Source organism: Notamacropus eugenii, chromosome 4 (genome assembly GCF_028372415.1).
Source record: "Notamacropus eugenii isolate mMacEug1 chromosome 4, mMacEug1.pri_v2, whole genome shotgun sequence".
Lineage (NCBI taxonomy): Eukaryota > Metazoa > Chordata > Mammalia > Diprotodontia > Macropodidae > Notamacropus > Notamacropus eugenii.
The window spans coordinates 470,472,485-470,498,455 of NC_092875.1; the positions used below are offsets into that span (position 1 = coordinate 470,472,485).

Genomic DNA, 25,971 nt, shown 5'->3' on the forward strand with positions numbered 1-25,971 from the left:
TGATTAGAGTAAGAACAGAAATTGACTTTCTCTTTGTGAACTTCATACCTATTGATTTCAATCAAAGTTTGTAGTTAGCTGATATTCCTGAACTATGGAGAAGACCCGTGCTTCTCTGGATTCAGGTCTGAGTTATCCAAAGAAAACAAAAAAGCTAAAAAACATGAAAGTCGAAAAGGGTGGTATTTTGTGCCTTGTTTATTAGCAAGAAAATGCATGAGATTTCATGAACATTATTACTTTTTTTCAGAGAGCCTGAGAATTTTTTTCCTCCTATCTATCCTCTTCTCGCTCTTTCCTCTGTTTTCCAAATGTCCAGTCACTGGAACTCTATGCTTAGACACCATACTCATGTTTTATTCTATTATCATAGAATATTAGCACTTCATAGATCATCTAGTCCAGAGGGTTCCTGTTTAGGACTATTTGCAAATATTTATATTATCCTATAAAATGAATTGATCTCTGTATTTGATTTCTTATGATAATATTCTGCATTTATACAGTGCTTTAAGGTTTATGAAATTCTTTACAAATATTATCTTCACAACAATCCTGAGAGGCAAGTGCTATCATTATCCCCATTTTACAGATAAGGAAACTGAGGCAGACAGTGACTAAGTTACTTGCCTAGGGTCACATTGCCAGTAAGTGTCTGAGGGTGAATTTGAACTCAAGTCTTTCCAAATATAAATCTAGTGCCAGCTAGCTACCTATCCGGCTTACATTGTATGTCTTATAATTTATTTCCTTTGTTGTTGAATAGGAGATATGGGTAGGTCAACCGAAAGTCAAGGATATATGGACTAAAATAAAAATTGGGAATTTATAATCTACTCCAACCCCCTCTCACCCACATCAGGTACCCCCTAGTGTCCCTTCATTCCTTACCCCACTTGGCTGCTTCCTTCTTTATGCTGCCTCCCTTTTTTAAATTGGAAGTTCCTCGAGGACAGAAATTGTCATTTTTTAAATTGTATCCCCTTTACTTAACACATTGCCTGGAATGTGATAGGTGCTTAATAATCATTTATTGGATTGAATTTGGCCAAGGAAGCTAACCAAAGCCCAGTGAAATGAAATGGTTCATTTGCGATGACAGAAAAAATTTATGGGTTAGCTCAGCTGAAAACCCTGGCTTCTTGACTCCCAGCACAATGCCACTGAGTAGAGAACTACAATGGCTCCTAATTTATTAGCAGGAATACTTCTATGAGTGCAGTGCACTGCACAGAGCTCTGGACTTATTGTCAGGGGACTTGGATTTGAACTCCACTAAGACAATTATTAGCCATATGACCATCTGCTCCAAGCCTCAGTTTCCTCTTCTTCAAAATGAAGCTAGTAACACATGCACCACCTCCCTCCTGTTTGTTGTGAGGATAGTGACTTGAAATCCTCTAGATATGAGTCACTCCTTCAGGCTACATGCTTTTCCTGCTCCCCTAAGCATGAGCTTACGTGCTTAGCTGGTGGGAATCACATAGGCAAGTCTAGAACAGGACCTTTCTCTCCTTTTCACTGGGGTGCCACTACACCCTAGATGCAAGGCGAAGCTTGATCTGAAGATGTTCTATGCTAAAACTAAACAGAGAACTAAAGGAACACATTATAGGACAGTAGCATCCATCTCAAGATGACTAAGGCATTTAGGAAGCCGCTATTTCTGTAGGCTTCAAAGTGAGTGCTTTAACAGACTGCCTTGTGCCATGTGAATTCTGACTTATCATGAAATTTGATTTCTTTCTCCATCCCTAACAGCCCAGATGACAATCGGCTGCGACAACACTGTAGTGCGTATGGTCTCCAGTGGGAAACACGTCAATCGTGTGACATTTGAGTATCATCAGCTTGAGCCATACGACCTGGAAAGTCCCAATGGAAACAGCATTAAGGAATACTGCTTCCCTAGCCTCTGAATTGCCAGGCTAAGATTTCCATGTTGCTAATGAAGTGAGGTTTTACTGAGTGTACCATGTACTTCTAAGTCTGGAATCATTGAATCTTTCTACTGTCTAGTACTTAGCTATTTCATACCAATCAGTATGAGCAGCCTTGTGCTGGAAATACTACAATCATTTTGTATTTTCCTTTGGAGTTTATAATGTGGAAGTGGGCACAAGGAAGAAAATGGTCTTTTTTTGCCAAGATAAGCAGATGGAAATGTCCGCTATTCCTTAAGAGACAAACGAGGCCCAGCAGATCATGTGGGCACCATAACTGAAAGATGGATCTTGTGACATTATGTTCTTTTCATGCTGGGTGAAAATTCCAAAGGAATACCCAATGGTGCCATGTGCCACCTCCACTTTATGATAGAAAGTCCAGTGTTCCTATATGTGGAAAAGCAGTTGCTTCTGTTTTATTTATTATACCACTCTCTCATTTATTTATTTGTAATGCCTTGTTTTTAACAGAACTTTGTAGCATGGAATTATTTTCCTTCCACGAGTTCAAACATGAATAAAATACATTAAAAGTGTTGGCACAATCTTGTTTATGGTGTATTTTTTTCTCTTAATAGTTCCCTACCTTGTTACTTTCAGAAAGTTTTTACCATTTTATTAAGATTGAGAAGATGTTACTAGAAATTGTTTTGAACTTCTCAGTCAGGGTAGTAAGATCCAAGGAAGTATGCTTCTGAATTAAAAATTTTTGTGGGCATGAGTTTAGAGAAGATCACTGAACTTTGGAAAAGCAAAATGTACTTCACAAAAGGAGGAGAAAACTCATGAAGATCTAGTTGGGGGCATATGGTATTATAGTTGCCTATTTGATTTCCAGACCATGAAAAGAGGATACCTTATATTTTCCATTTTTCTCCAATCAGAAAGATCAACATTAAATTTGCATGTTAAAAAGACCAAGAGATTAAGCTATAAATGGGGACAGTGACAATTTTAGTCATTTGATCAAGTTACTTCTCTAGAACTTTCCATTAGATTCAACAAAAATTGATTCACCTTATAAAAGTACGCCACTGGTCACTAGGACACCATGAGAGAGATTGTATGGAAGGAAAATTACTCAAATGCATTTTTAAAATCCTTTCTTGATCCTGGCCAGACACATTCCCATAGCCTTTTACTGAAACTCAGCAGTACCTATAACAAGGGTTTTAGAACAGCCCAAATAAAAGCTAATGACTCCATGAGACTCCAAGGGGAAGAGGGAAAAATGGCAATTACAAGGAATTCAGCAGGAACTGCAAGCAGGGTTTTGGCAGCCTGTGCACTATTAGAGAGTTCTGAGGTCAGCAGAGGAGGAAAAGGAGATGTGGGCTGCATGTCAGGTACTGGCATGAAGATAATGCTGACATTGATGTGTCAAGCCCTTCTCTGACTGCAGAGACTCAGCCAAGCCTTCCATTGATGTTATGAGTCTTTGTAGAGGTTTGGAACCCAAACTAAACTAGGAAGAAGTAATGAAGCACTGCTCCCTGGGGAGAAGAGGTGCTGTTGCTTCTGTTGTTTTAATGTTCATTTTATCCTGAATAAATGTTCCAAGTTTCTAACCTTAAAGGTGACCTAGGTTTGTTAGCAGTCAGAAGAACAGAATCTCTCCTAAACAGGGGCAAACTTCAGAAGTTTCTCTTATCTGTGTGGGAATAAAAGAGTCCATTGAAGTTGTTCATCATTGAAAATTCCCAAGGCACAAATTTGACTGTCATGTGAGAGAAGACATTTTGGCAAGTCAGTTTACAGATGTGTAGGTCTGGGTAGGGTAGAGTGAGCAGGAAACTCCTCTTCTAATTAGACAAGAAAGATGAATTCCTTGAGGTTCATTCCCTTCTCAGTAAGGGGTTGTAGATTTTTTTGTCATGGGAACAGTGGTAAATTAGGCTTCCAGGTTAGTTCACAAAAATCTATTTTTATGCCCTTAACAAAGCTGAAATATTGAGCCTCTTTGTGTGTATGCATTGGGGGTGGGGTGATTGAAAGGGAAGAAAGGGAATGCTTCTGTAAATACAGAGTGCTGTCTCTTAATTCTGGTTTCATCTCTCCATGTCTTAAATTTCTTGCTAAGTACTCATCACTAGATGCTGCTGCCTCTGGGCTACAAGTTAACAGTGGATAAAAGTAACAAAGTCTTCTACATTTTCTCTGAAACATTCTAAAAGTGCTCTTTGGTGGTACTCCACCGTGGAAATTGGGGCGCCTCAGTCATTTCCAGTTAGCTTTTCATGCAGATGGTTAACTTAATTGATTACAGCATACAACTAAAGAGTCTTGTCAAGACTACAGGCTTAACCTTAATATGGTCCATTTAGCTGTGCACTGTTTCCTGACTATGAATTTCACTCTTAACTTTTTCCATCTGTTTTACAAATTCATGAAATTATTTGCTGCCTCGTGAGGTGAGATAGATTGCCTGAGGAAAAAGGGCCCTAGATGCTAAGCTTACTGATAGTATAGTTCATTCATTCTTTTAACAAGCAATTATTCAGCACCTACCATGAACTGTTCTAGGCACAGAAGGTCACTGTTCTAGGCACAGAAGGTCAAAAACAAAAATAAAAATGTCCCTTCTCAAGGAATCTACGTGCTGTCTTCAAACTCTTTTGAAGATCCATAAACCCTTCTAGGGGACCTCTAGACATATAGGTGAAGCTAAGTCAATAAATAGTTATTAAGCACTCTGTGCAAGACAGTGAGCTAGGCCCTGGATATTTACAATCTCATTGCTGCAGATCTTAACCAACAGGAAGGGTTTCCCTTAAGGTTCTGTCCATCCTGGGCAGTCTTCTCTTATCTCCCTATACTTCCTTTCTTGATCCTATCTAGATCCATGAGTTCAACCATCTTTATACAGATGACTAAAATCTAATTGTCCATCTCCAATCTCTCTCCTCAATTCCAATTCCACATTGTCAGCTGCCTGCACTACATCTCTACCTGGGTATCCTATCAGCATCTTAGCTTAGTGGGTGAGAAACAGTACCAACTGATTGTCTTTCCTGCTAAATCTCTTCCCTCTTCCTTTCTGTAAAGGATGTTGTCATCCTTGCAGTCACCCAGTTCCTAACCTTGGAGTCATCTTCAACAAGTCCTTCTCCCTCACTTCTGTATCTAAACAATCATTAAGAAGACGGCAGAGCAAAAAGACACACATATGCTAGCTCTCCCCGCACAGCCCATAAAATACCTGTTAAGAGAGACTCTCAACAAATTTTGGAGCAGCAGAAGTGGAGAAAAACAGAGTGGAGGAGATTTCCAGCCCAGGGTGACTTGAAAGGGTGATGGGAAACATCTGTTGCACCCAGTGGAGCCCAGCCCAGCCTTGGCCTTCCTGCAGGCTCTAGAAGGAGGATCTGGGGGTGGAATCTCCACTTGCAGAATCCTTTGCAGATCCCTCAACCTGCAGGTATCAAAGGTCAGTGACAGTGTTTTTTCAGCAGTCTGAGAAGGGAGAAGGGCCTTCCCATACCTCTGGCCTCAGGCCCTACAGCAGCCCACATCCATTGTTGGATCATAAAACCAACTGAGCAGCTGACTCTTACCTTAGCCCTGTGTAGAGGCCCTGCAGCAGCTGATTTTTATCTCACACTGAATGGCAGCCCTGCTCTTGCAGCTTATCTGAATCTCAGCCCCCAGTGCTGGCTTGGCAGAACTGGAAGCCAGGTGGCTGTGGAGAGGAAACTGCTAAGATTCTGGGCACAAAAATCTCATCTGCTCCCAGACCAGTGTACACGCTTGATTGTGCCACCTTGGAGGAACTGAGATCTTACAGATCCCCAGAGTACCCCCTACTCTTGACAAAGGACCCCAAAGTCAAGTTGGGAAAATGCCCAAAAAAGGGGAAAAAAGTAAGACTATAGAAGGTTACTTTCTTGGTGAACAGATATCTTCTCCCATCCTTTCAGATGAGGAAGAAAAATGCTTACCATCAAGGAAAGACATAAAAGTCAAGACTTCTGTATCCCAAACATCCAAAATAAATATTCAATGGTCTCAGGCCATGGAAGAGCTCAAAAAGGATTTTGAAAATCAAGTAAGAGAGGTGGAGGTAAAATTGTGAAGAGAAATGAGAGAGATGCAAGAAAAGCATGAAAAGCAGGTCAACACCTTGCTAAAGGAGGCCCAAAAAATTCTGAAGAAAATAACACCTTGAAAAACAGGCTAACTCAATTGGCAAAAGAGGTTCAAAAAGCCAAGAATGCTTTCAAAAGCAGAATTAGCCAAATGGAAAAGGAGGTTCAAAAGCTCACTGAAGAAAATAGTTCTTTCAAAATGAGAATGGAACAGATGGAGGCTAATGACTTTATGAGAAACCAAGAAATCACAAAACAAAACCAAAAGAATGAAAAAATGGAAGATGATGTGAAATATCTCATTGGAAAAACAACTCACCTGGAAAATTGATCCCAGAGAGACAATTTAAAAATTATGGGACTACCTGAAAGCCATGATCAAAAAAAGAGCCTAGACATCATCTTTCATGAAATTATCAAGGAAAACTGCTCTGACATTCTAGAATCAGGGGGCAAAATAAATATTGAAAGAATCTACCAATCACCTCCTGAAAGAGATCCAAAAAAAGAAACTCCTAGGAACACTGTGGCCAAATTCCAGAGTACCCTGGTCAAGGAGAAAATATTGCAAGCAGCTAGAAAGAAACAATTCAGGTACTGTGGAAATATAATCAGGACAACACAAGATCTAGCAGCTTCTACACTAAGGGATCGAAGGGTGTGGAATATCATATTCCAGAAGTCAAAGGAACTAGGACTAAAACCAAGAATCACCTACCCAGAAAAACTGAGTATAGTACTTCAGGGGAAAAAATGATCTTTCAATGAAATAGAGGACTTACAAGCATTCTTTATGAAAAGACCAGAGCTGAAAAGAAAATTTGACTTTCAAACACAAGAATCAGGAGAAGCATGAAAAGGTAAACAGGAAAGAGAAATCATAAAGGACTTACTAAAGTTGAACTGTTTACATTCCTACACGGAAAGACAATATTTGTAACTCTTGAAACTTTTTTCAGTATCTGGGTAGTTGGTGAGATTACACACACACACACACACACACACACACAGAGAGAGAGAGACAGAGACAGAGACAGAGACAGAGAGACAGAGAGCACAGGGTGAATTGAATAGGATGGGATCATATCTTAAAAAAATGAAATTAAGCAGTGAGAGAGAAATATATTGGTAGGAGAAATGGAGAAATGGAATGGGGCAAATTATCTCTCATAAAAGGGGCAAGTAAAAGACTTCAGTGGAGAGAAAAGGGGGGGAGGTGAGAGAAAAAACATGAAGCTTACTCTCATCACATTTGACTAAAGAAAGGAATAAAATGCACACTCATTTTGGTATGAAAACCTATCTTACAATATAGGAAAGTAGGGGAGAAGGGGATAAGCAGGGTGGGGGGGGGTGATGGAAGGGAGGGCAAGAGGAGGAGGGAGCAATTAGAAATCAACACTCTTGGAGAGGGACAGGGTCAAAAGAGAGAATAGAAGAAATGGAGGGCAGGATAGGATGGAAGAAAATATAGTTAGCCTTATACAACACGACTATTATGGAAGTCATTTGCAAAACTACACAGATATGGCCTATATTTAACTGCTTGCCTTCCCAATGGGGATGGGTGGGGAGGGAGAGAGGAAGAGAAGTTGGATCTCAAAGTTTTAGGAACAACTGCTGAGTATTGTTCTTGCATACAACTAGGAAATAAGAAATACAGGTAATGGGGTATAGAAAGTTATCTTGCCCTACAGGACAAAAGAGAAGATGAGGATAAGGGAAGGGAGGGATGTTAGAAGGGAGGGCAGATTGGTTATAGGGGTAATTAGAATGCTAGGCATTCTGGGGTGGGGGGAGGGGAGAAAAATTTGGAACTCAAAATTTTGTGGAAATGAATGTTGAAAACTTAAATAAATAAATTAAAAAAAAAACAATTATTAAGTGTAGTTGTCTACCTGTACAACATCTGTACCCATTTTCTCCTCTCACACAATCATGAGACTAGCTCAGGCCCTTTTCACCTCTTGTTACATTAGACTCCTACTAGGTCTCTTTGTTTCTAGTATGTCCCCTCTCCAATATAGCTTCCACATAATTGCTAAATTAATATTCCTAAAGCACTGGTTTGGGCACACCATCCCTCTGCTCCTGCATCTTCAGTGGCTCCTTGTTTTCCCCACAAACAACCCCAATGATAAAATGTAATCTTTTTAGCCTGAAATCTAAAGGCCTCCACAGTCTGACTCCAGTCTATATTTCCACAATTATTTCATGTAACTCCCTTTCATAAACTTTGCATTAATCCCAAATTGGTCTATTGGTTTGGTTTTTTTTTTTGAGACAATCAGGGTTAGGTGACTTTTCCAAGGTCACACAGCTGGTAAGTATCTGAGGTCACATTTGAATTCAAGTCCTCCTGACTCCAAGCTATCCATCTGTATGAAAAGTTAAATGGAAATGCTCTAAGTGCCCAAGGTTCTGTTTCAGATTACCACCAAAGGGTACTTTTAGGATGTTTCAGAGAAGACTTAAAATACTTTGTTACTTTTGTCCATTTGTGTTAACTTGTAGCTATCTGGGCTCTAACCACTTAGCTACCTACTTGCCCCAATTGGCTACTCTTTAAACATATCGTTACATCTTCATTCTGTCTTTCACATGCTAACCACTATCCTTATAATGCTGACCGTTTTCACCTCTGACTCTAAATCTCTTAACTTCCTTCAAGGCTCTTCTTTCAATTGCCACCTTTTTTCTTTTTGGAAGCCTTTCCTGATTCCTCCATCTTTGAATATTCTTCTGCCAGGCAGGTGGTGATCCAGCAGAGGGAGTTTAGGACTCAGAGTCAGGAAGATCTGAGTTTGAATCCTGCCTCAAACAGTCGCAATTTGTGTGACTTTAGACAAGTAATTTAAACTCTATATGCCTCAGTTTCCTCATTGTAAAATGGAGTGGATAATGGGAGGTCAAGTGGAGGTTAAAATTGGTACATGGCTAAGTATGACAAGATAACAACCTGAGAATCTCTTAATAAAGGTGTTTTTAAATTGCATGTAGTTGAAATCCACCAGAAAGACTGAATCAAGCCTTCATGTCAGACTCATCACCTGTTACCCAAATACTTTGTTAATTGCCTCCTGTCCGGGTGGTCTATAATACACTCGCAATTACACTACTCCTCTCTATATTAATATTTACTCAAATATCCTGTATCGTGTTTTTCCATTCTAATTTCTGAATTCCATCATGTTAATATGTCATTAATATACAATCCCTTTTATCTATTTACCCTTTAGAATACAATATATCCTTCAAGAGTGCTATTCCAGTCATGAATAACAGTTCAACAAGTCTCAGTGGTATTTATGTGACCAATTTACCTCCTTGTACTATCTCTATAGGTTATCTCATTTATTGCTCATACTTTGTGCACATGTATGTAGACAACTTGAAGTTACATGTTTTATTCCTAGTTCTCTCCTTGAATATTTTCACCTGGGAAATATTGGACCTATCCACTGATGTTCTTATGCTGTACACTCTTTGCAGTATCTATCTCACAAGACTTTGTTATAAATTTTCTCCTTCCCCTCACTTTTGAATTAAAGCTGATACACACATATGTATATATTTATATTAATATATATGTATACATACATATATATTTGAATTAACAGGCATTTATTTCCCCTATCTCCCATCTCTTGCTCTCATTTGTGGCATTTAAAATGGTTCAAGGACACAATTTGGGAATAATTAAATCATTTTATTAATAATGTCAGCATTTTAATGAAAGGGTGGATATTTGGCTCTCTCTTAGACCAAAGACAATCATGGTGTCAGGGCTTACATTTTTATGCCCTTTGAACAGTGGGTGCTCTGCAGGGTGATAATCAATTGTGATTGGTTGATTATTAATGAGAGAATGAATATTACAGTGAGGGGCTGGACCTGAACTTTGATTATGTCATGTACTTCTTATGTTACCCCAACTTTGGGCAATCACTTCAAAGAATTTATCCCTACCCAAAGCTTAGCAGAACTCTATGGCAGCTCCACCTGGGGGGGCTCTGGATGGGGGGTTAGCTCAACCTTCAGAGACTCAGGTCTTAAAATGAGGATAAAAGAAAAGAGGGGGAAATCTGAATATCCCCAAATCACTGATTATTAATAATCATTTGTCTCACATTGGAAAAAAAAAGTAAAACCCCTGTAGCAAATATGTATTTCTGTACTGACCAAACCTCAAAATATGTGTATCATTTTGCATCCATCACCCTCTATCAAGAGGCGTACATCATGCTTCATCTTCAGGCCTCTGGAATCCTGGTTGGTCACTGCATTGATCAGAGTTTTGAAGTCTTACAAAGTTACTTGTTGTATCAGTAAGCACTCCAACATACACAGGTGGGGCCTGCTATCACAGGCTCTTAGAGCTGCATTCCTAAGAGGAAAGCAACTTTTGAAGGGTTAACAATCACTTTAATCAAGCACATGTGTCATTCCTTTAACCAAGTACATCTAGCATTCAGTTAGTTCAGGGAGTCAAAGAAAATGTAGAGAAATCAAAAGATCAACAGTCATGACTTCCTCTGCCTGAATTCAACAGACAATTGGGACCCAACTGCCTGACCATACTTACCAGAGAGGAAAGCACAACATCTAGGTTCTCAAAGTGGGGGGCTCCTTAAGAGGCTTCCCAGAGTCCTCATCTGGCCAAACATTTCCAGTCAGTAAGCCCCAAAGTAATCAACAGACATGGCATCCTCTGCCTGACCATTATTCAACAAACAGGTACAACTGTCTGACCGTACCAGAGAGGGAAGCATGACATCTGGGTTCTCAAAGCCAGAGAGCTCCTTCACAGCTTCCCAGAGTCCTCATCTGGCACTCAAACCTTCTTACCAAAAACTAAGCCACAGAGGAAAAACCTCAACTCAGAGTATTTATACCTTTTTTAGAGCCAGAGGGCATCACAACCCTTTGACCCAGTGCCTCAATAGAAAAAACCAAAGGTACCTGGAACCCTCCTACAAAACAACTCCCTTAATCAAGCTTCCCACAATGGGCAGGCCCATCACCCTCAAGAAAGGTGGGAAAGATCTTTAATCACATTAAAATAATGAACAACACAAATACATACACTGTTTCTAGTTAAAAAACTCTTATTTCTGTACCCTACTCCTGGTAAAGACTCTTGATTGACAAAGGCAAGATTCAATCAGAGGTACTTGATTATACTCAAACAAAAACAGCAAAAGATTCTATTTTGATTGCCAGCACACTTGTTTTTACAATGCTGTTATTGTATAGACTTCTGGTTTTGCTCACTTCACTCTGTATCAGTTCATTTATGACTTCTCTGAAACCATCCTTTCAGCACAACAGTGTTCTATTACATTCCCATGTCCTGATTTATCCAGTCATTTCCCAATTGCTGAGCACCCCTTTGGGTTCCAGTTCTTTGACACTACAGAAAAAAATTGGTGTGTGTCTGTGTGTGACTGTGTGTGTGTATACACACACACGTACATACACATATATACATATACACATATACTTTTCACCTTGTTTTCATTTCTTTGGAATATAGTAATATTGCTAGGTCAACAGAATTTAATGATTTGGGGAACATAGTTTCAAATTGCTTTCTCAAGTAATTATAACAATTCACAGCCCTAGTAACAAAGCATTGGTATGCCTATATTCCCACAATCCCTCTAACATTGGTCATTTTCCTTTTTTGTTAACTTTTGTTAACTTGGTCAATCTGATTTGAGTGAAACAGAACCTTAGAGTTGCATTAATTTTCATTTCTCTAACAACTAGTGATTTGGAGCATTTTCTCCTAAGGCAATATTTATGTCTTCCTTTGACAGCAGCCTGTTTGACCTTTTATCAATTAGACAATAGCTCTTACTCTTACAAATTTGAATTGGTTCAACAAATATGCTTTTATCAGCCTTCATCAGGAGTGCTCCATTCCTAGCCCAAATCTTCTCTCAGATACCACCTTCTTAACATATGAAATTCAAGGAACCATACATTTAGAATTGGAAGGTTAGCTAGACCAGCGATATAAAACACATGACCTATGATACTCCCAAATACTTTATGAACCTGATTTAAATATAATGCCTTTCTAATTTTAACATGTACCTGTATTTGAAAAAAAAAAAAGCACAAATGTGTGATTTTCTAAGTCAAAATACAGCCACCAGAGATCCCAACGCATGGTTTGGTGGTTCCACTACTGATCCAGATCAATTTCTTTATTTTACTGTTCATTTCCTAAACGAGGCCTTGTCTTTGAAAGTCTCACTTTAATCCCTGACAGTAATGAAAACACCAGGGCCCCCAAAGTTCTTCAGTTTCTAGGACTGAAATTCTGGGAGGAGAGTGGGAGGGGAGAAGGGAGAGGGGGAGGCAGAAGAAAAGGGGGGAGGAGAGAGGAGAAGGGAGGAGAAGGGGGAAGGGAGAATAGGAGAAGGGAGGAGGGAGGAAGAGGGGGAAGAGAAGAAGAGGGGAGGGCAGAAGGGGAAAAGGGAGAGGGGAAGACAGACAGACAGAGAATTTCTGAAAGCTTACTTTGTGCCAGGTAATGTACTAAACTCTAGAAACAGGAACACAAGTCAAAAAATAAAATCCCTGCCCTCAAACAGTTTACATTCTAATGAAAGAAGATAACACATAAAAGGAAGTTGAAAAGTGAGGGTGTGAAAACCACTGCTGAGAGGCTCCAGTGGAAGGAATAAGACCCAGGAATGTCCAGGAGTGTCTTGGGCTGAAATAGGTTTGGAGGAAGCAAATGAGGTGCAGGAGTATGCTAGTAAATTTTCAACCGCTGTCTTTCCAGGAAAAAAAAACCCATGTATGCTTGACGCACTTTTTGGTTAAATCTGTAGTGACTTGAGCACAGCCTCAAATGGAAGCTCAGGACACATTCACCAGTCAGAGGAGGAAGCTTTTGCCAGTGCGTGTGAAGAAGGCCACTGGGGCTCCTTCTCCCACATCAATAAATCTGATTCTATTTTTCTGGTTTCTATTCAATTTTCAAATTTCTCCCTTTCACGAAACCAATTTTCCTTTTCTTACTGTGTGAATTTTTCTTGAGTTAAAAGTGAACAGTGAAAAGGAGGATTCATTTCATTTTCTAAAGGATGGAAAGTGACTCATTTGATTTGACTATGGTTGTTGTTTTCATCCTTTTATATGTGGCTCAGTCTCAAACTCTGTTTTTGTGCCACTTCAAGAAGGAGGCAGTATCTCCAGCTGGTCTACAGAAAAGAATATTACTGAAGAAGAAAAAAAACAACTTTGAAGGCTCTGTCTTCCACGATGCCACCCAGGCAGCTTGTTTCTCTATTCTGTGATATACAATGAGAGCATTTTGCAAAGTAGCTCACATTATAAAGTAATCACATTAAATTGTATCTGGTAGACCCCAATCTATGAGACTCAGTACTTTCAGAATAGAAAATTCTCTTTATGTCTTCAAATAAGTAGATTATAGATGCTCTCAACTCAATAGGGTCATTTGTAATGATTATCATCCATTTTCTCCTTACGTTTGAAAAGGTCTCCTTACTGTTGAAATAAACAAATAAAAAATGCAAATAAAAAACAAAAATGCAAATAGAAAACAAAAAGTCCATAAATTCAAAGGACAGAAGGGAGAGATAAAATCCAGGTCGGATTCAGTGGTTTGCTGATAAATGTTTAACAACCAGCTCTCCAAAAAAAAAGTTCCATTTATGCTGCATTACTAACATTTTCTCTTAAGTCTAGACAATTAACCAAACAATAAATTAAGCCCTGATTTGTAACATTTGCAGATTTCAAAGTTGTAAATGTTCATACTGAAAATTTAACTATCAACAGGAACTGATTAGACTTGGCACACCCCTGGAACCTGCTGAGTTTCAAAAGGGATCGAAAATACACTGAGATAAGGGATATGGAATTAGGTTCCAGACTTTTAATTTAGAAAGTCCAAGTCATCCATTGCATTCCTGGGCCATCTCCAGTCTTGCCACTGGATTCTGATGACTCTCAAGAAGAGACTGAAACTGACTACTTTACGTGGCTCTGCCTTAAATGAATCTAAATCATCGGTCTTCTTTGAGAAACAACGAACAACAACAGACTGTGCCACCATTTCCCAGGTGACTTTTGGTAAATCCTTTCCCTGACGTTGTGATGTTTTTTGATGACAGACAGGATTTAAAATTGTACAAGTTAGACAGAAGTATTGTAGTCCTTGATATGAAGGGATGTTAGACACAAAAATGAGCTGTTTCAAAATGTTAAATGTTCTAAATGCTTTTTTATGTTATTATTTTAAAAAGACTGTCAAATTTTCCTCTTTTGCTATCTTATGCTCACAGTTGACCGCTTCTGACCACAAGTGACTCTGCACATGGGTGTTTTGGAGATGGCAAAGCCCTTAACTGCTTTCGATTGGTCATAAGTGATGCAACATTAAAGGAATCAAGTACTTTGGGTATCACAAAGCAATTCCCTGATGGTTACTGAATAAGAAGAGTCACTCAATGGATCTTTAAAAGGGAATGATCTGGCCTCAGTTGGGTCCTTTTTTTTTCCATTTGCAAATCATAGGAAGACAGTCTGTCTCTGGAGGCCTAAAAGAGAAAGTCTCCTTCCCCTTATTTCAGCAATATGCTGTAGCTAGGACAAGGTACCTCAACTAGAAGACTTTGAGCCCGGGCCCCAGCTGTCTTCTACTTTACAAGTCCTTCTCTAATTATAGGGGACTCAACACAGATCTCAAGATAGTCCAATCTTAGAGGCAACCTTGTCAGCTCAGGAGATTGGACATCCTTGCGTTCCTTGGTCAGACTGACTAGAGGCAAGGAGAGTTTCTTCTCCTGAAAAAAAAAAAAAAAAAGACTGCTGACCAAATGATGGACTTGATCCTAGGCCTGTACTACATGGACCTGATTTGCCAGAAGGCATTTACCTTGAGGTGTATAAAGGTGAAATGCAAAACATCCATTCAACAATCTTGAAAACTGCTTCATGTTCTGTTATTTGTCTCAAATTGTCTAGAATATAACAATAGTTAATGTTGGGGAAGGAGGGAATAAGTATTTAAAAAGCACCTACTATGCCAGGCACTGTTCTAAGGGTTTTACAAAGATTATCATCTCTGATCTTCACAAAAGTTCTTCAAGATAGCATTGCTATGCTATTATTATATAGCTGAGAAAACTAAGGCACATAGAGTCTGACTATTTCCATTCAGTAGCCATGGGAGAATTACTTTGTGTTACCCAGAGTGACTTACCCAGGGTCACAGAGCTAATAAGTGTCTGAAGCCACATTTGAACTCAGGTCTTCCCAACTCCAGGTCTATTACTCCATACACTGTGCTACCTCACTGACGGTTGCTGCTTGTTCAAGTTTTTCTGTCAATATGTCTTGTATGTTAGACACTTCTTTAGTGTGGAAGAGCCTTTCTATTACCCCCTTTCAGAAGGGGGAAATACATGAGCCCACTCATGAGCCAAACCCTACCTTTAAGGTAAGCCAAGGTGGCATTGTAATAAGTCAAAGAGATTAAGGAAAGAGACATAACTTATTTTAGGTGATCAGATCCCCGCAGGACTGAACTCAGTTCAAAGCAGAGAAAGGGACAGAATATAATATAATGCCCCAGCCCTTGGGCCCAGCAGGGGTTCTACTTAGTAGACATGGCATGGATGAGCATCCATATGGTCAGCAAAAAACCCACCTCCTCCCAAATGTCTGCTCCACAGATCTTTTTGCATGTAAAATTCTCACCATTAAATGAACTGATATGTAAAATGGATGAAGGTTTGGACTACATAAATGAATTAGTGAATCTTAAAGTATTTATTACTATGTGCAAAGTGCTATGCTAAGCTCTGATGATTCAAAAAGAAAAGTCCCTGTTCTCAAGGAGCTGCTGCTGCTGCTGCTGCTGCTGCTGCTGCTGCTGCTGCTGCTGCTGCTGCTGCTGCTGCTGCAGATGATGAGGATGAGGATGATGATGGAGGAGGAGGAGCAAAAGACCTATGGAAGATGTCAGCTACAAGTCAGATGGAAAGATCCCATTTTCCTTTGGTTGCAGCAGTAAGGTAGATGGTAATGCTTCTCATTTAATGTCATTTCCACTGATAAAATCCTATCAATTTCTGATGTTGAACCAGTTGACAGGGCCAAAGACTTTGGGGGCAAGAGTTTTCTTTTTTTGTGTCGCTGTCACTGTGCCTAGTTACCTGAAGCAGCATCTCCACAGATGCCGCTACCTGTGTTGACCTCGGAAATCTCTTCCAGTTCCAAATATACAGTCCTAGGATCCTATGAATTCCTTAAGGGTTTCCAAAGATAGGCATTTTAACTAGGTTAAGGGTATTATGTTTTCTAGAATGGATATAGACTAGACAAGTGATGGGTCAACAGAGATCAGTTTTTCTGATTACATTACTACTCACTGTTACCTAGCAGGGAGCTGGGTCTGGAGGGAAAGGAGTGTGTGCCAAGTACTTTTGATTCATGTATGTGTTAGAGAAGATGCTGGGAAAGGTTCAGAGCATGGGGTGCTGAGAAAGGCACAGATCATAAAGGGAAGAGCTGAGAACAAAAGAGGTATGTGCAGGCAGTGGGCATGTTATGAGGCAGAGTGGGGAAAGGGTAGATAAGCAGAATGTCTCAAAAGAAAGTCTTAGACTTTGGGGTGGAGGTGGCAAGCACAAACTTGGCAGCTTCCTTGTTTAGCTCAGGATGTAAAGAATGGATAAAAATTCAGGGGTCCTTTGGTTTAGTTATTTGATCCAGTTAAATTATAAAAACATAAACACACTGAAGCCCACCAAGTTTTCAGCCTCCTGGTTGGCTGTTGGGGGTTTTGGGGATATGATCTGTAATTTGTAGGGTGTAGTTATTATTCACCATCCAGGTTATATGACTTACCCAGAGTTCCTTTGAGCATTAAGCTGTTTCCAGAGCTTCTCTCCCCACCCTCTCCCTGTTCCCTAAACTCTCCATTTGTCTTATCAACATCTAGGAAAATCCTAGATTTTCTTTCCAGTGCATTCTGGGTGACCGCCAATTTTTGCTCTTTGCTGGGGAGTTTGATTACATAGATGTAATCCTAGAAAAAGTTCAACAATCAGCTGCCAACAAAATTTGCTCCTAAATTCAATAAAGGGAAATCGTAATTTAAGACACGCTTGAGCTAAGTTCTTTGGGTAAATGCTTTTATAAATCAGACTATATATTTCTCTTCCATTTGAAAGCTTAGATTATTATCAGGAGACCTGGGTTCTAATCCCAGCCCTTCCACTGTATTACCTGTATCACCATGGGCAAGTCATTTGACTTCTCTGGGTCTCAGTTTCTTCATCCATAAAAAAAAGGAATTTGGAACCAAGAGATCTCTAAAGTTTCTTCCATCTTTACTCAAGTTCAAGGCAAGAGCACAAGAATTGCTGGTGTTAGTGAAAATAGGTGTAAGGTTATATGTCTTTTTAACTTACTTGCAAAACTAATGGATGCAACCAAAACATTTAGTTCTATGATTATTTTATTAGCCACGGTTGTTGGAGCCAGATAGGAGGCCACTGAGGAAGAAGGAAAAAGAACTGTTTTCTTACTGTTAGAGGAAATCGTATATCATCGTTACTACACATTTAAGTGATACGTTTAGTGTTAAAAATGATTAGCTATATGTATATGCACAGATATCGAGACAGAGAGAGAGGTAGAGACAGAGATATATGCGTTTTTCTGTGTACATGTTGTTTCCACCCAGTAAAACTTCAGCTCTTTGAGGACAGAAACTTTTCCTTTCCATTTTTGCATTCCTAGGACCCAGCACATAATAGCACAAATGAATAGATTCAAAGTTAAATTGAATTGAACCCCTTTGTCCCTCAGGACTCTTGTCTGTAAATGGAGGCACTCAGACCCCATTCTCCTTCCTCATCCCCAAACCTTTGAGTCCTTTCCCAAACTATCATCTCCACACTAGTTACACATTCTTCCCTTCCTCATCTTGACCCCTTCACATACCAGTTCAACTCTACACTGGGCTCTTTCCTTGAAGTCTTGGTCCCCTTACCATATTGCTTATCTAGCCCTCCTAAGCCTTTGCTTTGGATCACTCCCACCATCTTCTGCCTTAACTCCTATGCACAGTGAAGCTGGAGAAAAATCATGAAACTCTGATTCCATTATAGATTTATGTTACATAACCTCAACCAGACCCTTATTGCTACCAGCTATCCTTTTTTGCCTCCCTAACTAACTCACTGCCCTATCCACCCAAATCTTTTCATCACTCCTCCAACTTCTCACAGGCCTTCCCCTTCCCCATCCTTTCACCTGAGAACCTTGCCTCACATTTTACCAAAGACATTGAGGCCATTTCCTGAGAGCTTCCTCTTCTCTCCTCCTCGTCTTCTGCCACTATCTGTTCCTTCATCCTCATCTCACATGAAGAAGTGACCCTGCTTTCCAAGACAAACCACTACATGCATCCACTCTATCCTGTCTTCTCCAATAGATTGCCCCCTCCACCGTGCCTACTCTCTCACCTTTAATCTGTCCTTGCCTAGTGGCTGCAGTACGCATGTAGACATGACTACAGTAGGCATGCCCATTTCTCCTCTATCCTCAAAAACTCCTCACTTTATTCATAGATTCCCCCTAGCTATGGTTTTGGATCCCTTCTCCACTTTGTGGTTAAACTTGAGAAGCTTCTACATGTCTTGTACCCTATAGGTTAAGTGCTGCTACTTGCTTTCCTCTGACTCTCTTTGTAACTTTCTATAGTCTGACATCATTCAATGGAAACTTTGTCTCCAAAGTCACCAATGAGCTAAGTGCCGAGTTTGGCGGCCTTTTTGCAATCTTCATCCTTCTTGATGTCTTTGCAGTCCTACTCCAGTGCCCTGTCCTGGGGCTCCTCTTCTTCCTTTATACTATTTTCACTTGGTGAGCTCTTCAGCTCCTATGGATTCTCTACCATCTCTATGCTGAAGATTCTCAGATCTACTTATTCAACCCTAACTTACAGACTCATTTCTCCAGCCACCTTTTGGACATCTCAAACTGGATGTCCCATAGACATCTTAAACTCAGTATGTCCAAAACTGAACCCACTATCTTTCTTCCAAAATCTCCCCCATTCGGAATTTCCCTATTACTGGTGAAGGCACCACCATCCATCCAGGACCCAGGCTCACAATCTATATATCATCTTCAGCTCCTCATTCTCTCCTACCCCACCCTAGAGTCAACCTATTGCCAAGTCCTGTTGATTTAACCTCTGTAGCACTTCTTAAATGCCCCTTTCTCTCTTCTGATACTGCCACCACCTTGCTGCAGGCTCTCATCACCCTATACACAGGCAATTTCAATAACTTTTTGTTTGATCTCCCTACCTTTCTACTCACTCCAAACCATCCTCCACTCAGCTGTTAAATCACTCTTCCTAAAGCTCAGATCTCACCATGTCATCCCCCCTTCAATAAACTCCAGGGACTCACTTGAACCTCTAGAATCAAACATAAAATGTTCTGTTTGACATGTAAAGCCCCTCACAACCTATTCTACCTTTCTGTCTTTTCATACCTTACTCTACCTGCCCCTGCCCCCATATACATATATAACACTCCGAGATCTAATGACAATGGCCTCCTGGCTGTTCCTTCCACAAGACACTTCATCTTCTGACTCCAGGCATTGCCACAGGCTTGTCCCTCTTGCCTCATCTCTGCCTCTTGGCTTTCCCAACTTCCTTCAAGTCCCAGCCAAAATCTCATCTTCTCTAAAAAGCCTTTCCTGATCACCCTTAATTCTAGTACCTTTCTTTTCTTGATTATTTCTAATTTATTATATATTCATACACATATATTACTGATCAGTCATTTCAATCATGTCGGCCTCTTTATGACTCCATTTGAGGGTTTTCTTGGCAAAGATACTGGAGTGATTTGCCATTTCCTACACAATCGCACACACATACACACACATATCCATATCCATATTCATATATATATACATATATATATATATACACACACATACATACAGATAGTGCACTCAGATACTTACTAGCTGTGTGACGCTGGTCAAGTCATACACACACATATTATATATAATACACATATATGGAGAGAGTTTGTATGCATATATGTGTGTATATAGTTTACATATAGGTGTATATGTAGTTCATATGTATATGTGTATATACACACATTGTGTTCATTCTTCATTGCCAAAGACCGTGCCATCAGAGAAATGATGACATGACTTGCGCTTGACTTTGTTTTGAGTGAGGGAGGGCTGTGCAGGTCACCAGCCTCACTTCTCCTCCAGAGCTACCTGAATCCAGTGACCAGATATTCATCAGGATGACTGGAGATGACCAGGATGCACTGGGAGACCTTGGGCCCTTTAGGCCAAGGTCTTTGCAGGCACTCACATAGGGTGAGGCCAACGCCCACTCACTGAATAGGACTGTTTAAGAAGTAGCCAGGGCATGGCCCCTTTAATAGGTCAAGAAAAACAAAGACATCAGGCTGGGTGGGAAACAGCAACAGTTGCTATTGATAATCACTCTGAAGGCAGGAGGGTCCAGAGGAGCCCTCAGGCAGGGGCCCATTGGCATCCCATCTTCAGAGTGCAGTAGGTTTAAGGTTTTACGACAGGACATGAGAAAGGACAGGGAAGGGAAATGAAGGGAGGGGACGGGAGGGGCCAGTAAAACCCAAGTCAGCTGGGCAAATTTACCTTCCTTTGGAGAGGAGAAGGAAGAGGTGGGGGAGGCAGACAGGACAGGAGGAGTTGAGTTACGGTCCCCTTTCAGCCAGCTGCGTCTACTCGCAGGATTGTGTTCGTCCTTCGCTGCCCAAGAAGACCATGGCATCAGATACATGATGTATGTACGTTTGTATCTATATATAGAGAGAGAGATAAGTAGACATACACATACACACATGTGTAGTTTATACATTGTTGTTTCCATGTTTTCTCCCCCATCAGCCTGCAAGTAGACATACACGTACATACATGTGTGGTTTATACATTGTTGTTTCCATGTTTTCTCCCCCATCAGCCTGGTCCTTAAGAACTGTGTTGTTTTGTAACTTTCTTTGTATCCTCAGCACTTAATAGGTACCAGATACATAATAGGCACTTAATAAATGTTTATTGGTCAACAGAGTTGGTGTAAAAAAAGCCTTAAAGTACCTTGGAAATGGGAGTTCTTGGCCTAGACTCCTACAGCCATAGCAGCCAACATTTGTATAGCTCTTTACAATTCTCATTTTATCCTCACAAAAACAATTGCTCCCCTGGTGCCTACATTGTTCTGTTTCTCCCTCCTCTGCCTTGAGAACGTGGTGCTCATCATGTAGGCACCAATCCTATTCCTCCGCATGCTGCCTGAGGATTTCCGTGGTCTCTTGGGTCCTGGGCCCATGGCACCACTGTCACAACAAGCTACAGGAGGTGATGGTAATTCTTGTTTCTCTTTTGTGAATGCTTTCAGTAAGCTTATCCCTTTTTAAAAGAAAATCAAAGCTCTCTTAATTAAATAGGGACCATGCTGTCCTCTGTAAGATTAATCTCTAGAGCACCAGTTATTTGGGATTTCTTTTTTAGAATGCCACCATGAATATGTCTTTATGTTTTTCAAGCCACAGATGAGAGTGGCAGCTCTCAGCGTCTAGGGGAGAAAGAGGTGAGATCATTGAGAAATTCAGGATTCCTGTTTTCAAGCTTTCCCTGGAAAACATCATAACACACGGCTTGTGTCATCCTCACAAAAACAGGGAAGGACCCTCCTCTGAGAGCGTTCAGGCTAATAAAACAAGGAACATAGGGCATATTTCAGTTTAACAGCCCTGGGGGAGGGGTGCTATTACTCTCTCTATTTTCCTGATGAGGAAACTGAGACAGAGATGAAGCGACTTGGACAGAATCATACAGTTAATAAAGTGCCAGACACTGGATTTGAACTCGTTTTCCTGAGTCTAGATCCAGTACTCTATCCCCTGAGCTAACTGGCTACATGAGAGAAGGAAAGTTCTCAGTCTCCCAGAGGGGTTTCTTTGGGGGCAGACAGCAATAAGTGGTCCAGGAGGAGGGTGGATGGTAAAGGCAAGTCAATCCTGTATCTCTTTATCAAAATAAACCATTTTGAGAGATAAGTATTTAAATATAAATGCCCTAAGTGACTGTGGAAAATCAATCAACAGCCCAATTTCTTTTTTTAAGCATAGGTAGCTAATGATTTTACTATTAATCATGACTGAAATAATTTTCCCTTTATATGTGACCAGAGTATTTTAAATATGTCCGTGTGTGTATGTATATATACATGGATACATACATACACACACATATTCCCAATAGGCCGGTGAGGAGATCGAACAGGGCTATATTCTTTTTTTCTTTTTTTGCCCTCCAGAACTATTAAGATTACATTATGGAGCAAAGTTCTGCAAAGTCACAAACTATAAATTCAAAACCAGCTTTCACTGACTGAAAAAAAAAAGGCAAGAGGGAAGCCTCTGCGTGACACAGCAAGAGAGCCTTTCTGCTGTTCTGAGCCCTTACAGCCTTGGTCCTCAGCTCCAGCAGCCACTCTGGCCAAGAACTGAAAATCAGCTGACTTAAGGCAATTCCTCCAGTCTGGGAACTGTGTGGTCCAATCCAGAAGAGAACAGAGTCCCTCAGGACAGTATTCCTTTGAAAAAGCAAGATGAAAATAAAAATGCTATAGTGGTGCCCCCCCCCCCAAGGAAAGGGGGGGCCACTGCCTATTTCTAGAGACAGAGTAAAAAGACAGTTAACCGTCAAGGAGAGGCAGGAGCTGGTGCCTACCTGTGCACATCCCCAGCAAGGTTCTACACTTATCCGATGCTAATTAAATGTTATCCTTTAACCTTCACAGTTAACAAAGCTTTTCATCTGCTAGCGTCAGGTCTTCAGATATAAAAGACTTAGAGCTCCCTTCATTTCTTCTCAACGAAATCAACATGAAAGTCCCTTTCCACAATAGGAATTTAATTTGAAAGTGTTCCCCAAAGCCTGAGTGAACAATAAGCGTCTGCAGGTTATTGAGGCCTGAAGCTTTTGAAATGAGTATCAGACTTCACACTGCTGCACTTGGCAGAATGTTAATGGAGTTCCTCCCTCCCATCCCAGAAGTCTGACACAGGGAAATAGATCCATGAGACACACCAGGGAAGGTTGGGAAATGTACCTTGGAATACAGATTCCCAATCATCAGACTTCCAGTCTACCATTCCTTTTCTTTCTTAGCAGGCCAGGGACAGAGAAGTAGAGATTGAGACACCCCCACACCCCTCCTACTTCTCTGCTTGCTGCTGTGATCTGAGCTGACAGAAACCAAGGGAAAACTAGAGTAGACCCTGCAGAGAGGCTTTGGCTGAGGTGAAGACCCCCTGGGGCAGAAATGAGGCCAAACCAATGTGGGATCCAGACAGACCAGTGAGCAGAGAAGAAGGCTGGAGGGTGGAGGGTGAAAAACTCCAATAGCCTGTGAGAGAAGGCTAGAAAATCAATGCCAGCTGTCAGCGCTCCCCCACCCCCATTTGTGTTATTTGTTATTTGTTCATTGCAAAGTCACTCCCTGGGGGTTCTAAACAGGTAATTTTTTTTTTAATTGTTCCTACAATCTACAATCTGGGAGGAAGGTGAGTTTGTTTTGTTTGGAGCTGTTTGGTTTGGTTTATTTTGGTTTGTTTGTTTGTGTCGAGATGCTTAGTTGAAATTGCTTCTTCATAGTTATATTAGACCTATATTTAATAAACTGTATGACTTTAACATGAATTACCTGTGTACTATAAATATAAAGAATCAGTCAAATGGAAGGAAATTTTCTAGACATGGGCTAGGGCGGAACCATGAACATTTTTATAATTTTAATGTTTCTGAGTTATAGTTCATTTTCATAGCCCTAGATCAACAGTGAATTAGGGCCAGAGTACAGACACATGATCACTGCAAAGTAAATAAGAGAAGAGCCCTTGCTTGTAGTCAAGTGATCTCTGGCAAGCAATGAGGTTGCTGCAGCTGTGGGAGATGATGTACCTGGGGACTGAGCAGTCCAAAGAAACCATCAGCTGATAGCTTGCGTGTAGCACCACCTATTGGCCAAATTATGTACTACCCTTACCTTGGTGGTTAGTTCATTTGGGCATTTAATTAATTGATTGACAAACTAGTTTTCTACAGACTTAGAAAATGGAGGACAAGCCTAGTATGGGTTTTCATTGCCCCAGCATACTAAGTATCATCTAGGACACTCGAGTGCACACAGAGGTTGATACGCTGCCACATTAGTAGGGAACAATTGACTGAAATTTGCAAAGCATACAGGAAGATTTTTCCTTCTATTTTTCTTTTCTTTTCCTTTCCTTTTTAATTTCAAATCTTTATTGAGATAATTTGTTTTCATATCTCTATAATTTCTCATTATGTCCTTTTTCCTATCATTGTAAGAAAAAAGAAAAAAGAAAAGGAGGGGGGAAAACAATTCAGCAAAGCTAATCGATGCATCAGCTGACAGTAGTATATGCAACGCTTCACACCCCATAGTCCCCCATCTCTGCAAAAAAAAAAAAAAAAAAAGGAAGCAAAATGTGTGTTCTGATATATTCTTTGGTACCAAATTTGGCCATTACAATTACACATTATTCAGGTTAGAAGTTTTTGATGCGTTTTTGCTGTTGTAGCTGTTCTGTATGCTGTTTTCGTAACTCTACTTACTTTGTTCTGCATCAGTTCAAATAAACTTTTCCAGACTTCTATATATTCTTTATATTCATTTATTTCTCAGTCTTTCATCATCTGCTTCATTTCATGTTCTCTCAACCTCAAGAAGAATGCTGCGGTGAATATTTGATGTGGAAGGGACATTTCTCCCACTGGGCTCCTTGCATTGAGCATATGCCCAAATTCCTCTCACTCTTGTTAGACAAGCTTGAGCCCAGTTTTTGTTGCCATACGTCCCCTTACTTTCTTCTCAAGACCTCCCCTGATGTTTCGTTAGAGCATGGAGGTGATCCTAGGTTCACAAAGGCTTTGTCAGTCCAGAAGCCCTGGAAGGTTCTGCCAAGCTGAAAAGGTTTTAAATATAAGTCTCTTGAGGGAGCTTCAAGTCGGCTGCTCAGGTGAACATAAAAAGACAATACTGTTTTCATCATTCACTTCACTATTCCCCAAACCTAATACATTGACTGGCACTCAATATGTGCTTAACGTATTCTTGCTGAATTTAATTAAATTGTCTTCATACAGTCCAGCTAAGTGATGAAAGCACAGGCTTTTTGCCCTAGGTAACTTTTGTTTCAGTCACAGCAACTCATAAAGACCATCTATCAAGGTAAAGAAGGGTTATAAGCTCAAATCCTAACTACCCACTGAAATGAAATCATAAATGCTCAAAGGTCACTGGGAAATGTTGGAACAGTGATCATTAACATCTTAAAATCTACCTACAGAAAAGTACCAAGTTTTGATCAGTGAACATTACGTAGTTGTAAGTGAATCTTTGAAACTCTAGCTTTTCTGATAAGACTCCAAAAATGTAAAGATTTAGAGACAGGGCTGACCAATGAATTGTAGACGAAACATGGTATCATGGAAGGAGCAGCAGACTTGGGGTCCAAAGGACTCTGGCCCTAGTTCTGCTACTTAACGTTTGACCTGGGAAAGACATTGAACCCCTTTCACCTTCAGGTTCCTCACCTGTAAAAAAACAGTGAAAATAATAGCAGTACAAAGAACTTTGAACTTGGAGGCACAAAATCTGAGTTCATATCCCAGCTCTGCCACTTACTGCTTGGGAAACCTTGAGCAATTTGATTAATTTCTCCAGGCCTCAGTTTCCTCTTCTGTAAAATAAGAGAGGTCAGATTAGATGATCTCTAAGTCCCTGCCAGTTCTGTATCTAGTGATATACCCAACCTGTCTGA

The 25,971-nt window shown here is 40.3% G+C and overlaps 1 protein-coding gene and 1 long non-coding RNA gene across 3 annotated transcripts in view; one reads left to right on the forward strand and one right to left on the reverse strand.

Annotated features, from left to right (window-relative positions):
* The window catches only part of CRHBP (corticotropin releasing hormone binding protein), a 15,661-nt gene extending 13,170 nt beyond the window's left edge, over positions 1-2,491 (forward strand). Inside the window, exon 7 of the mRNA XM_072606387.1 lies at positions 1,762-2,491. Coding sequence (XP_072462488.1) covers positions 1,762-1,919 — 158 coding nt within the window. The 3' untranslated portion in view covers positions 1,920-2,491. The remainder of the gene's footprint in view (positions 1-1,761) is intronic.
* The window catches only part of LOC140502082 (uncharacterized), a 24,118-nt gene extending 632 nt beyond the window's left edge, over positions 1-23,486 (reverse strand). Inside the window, exons 1-3 of one of the 2 annotated variants that reach the window (XR_011966522.1) lie at positions 23,235-23,486; positions 20,756-20,919; positions 5,146-5,358 (exon numbers count right to left, since the gene is read on the reverse strand). This is a non-coding gene — a long non-coding RNA (uncharacterized lncRNA). Of the gene's footprint in view, positions 1-5,145; positions 5,408-20,755; positions 20,920-23,234 lie in introns of those variants that run through there. The other variant, XR_011966521.1, reaches the window with a different exon arrangement.
* Positions 23,487-25,971: the final 2,485 nt, after the last annotated feature.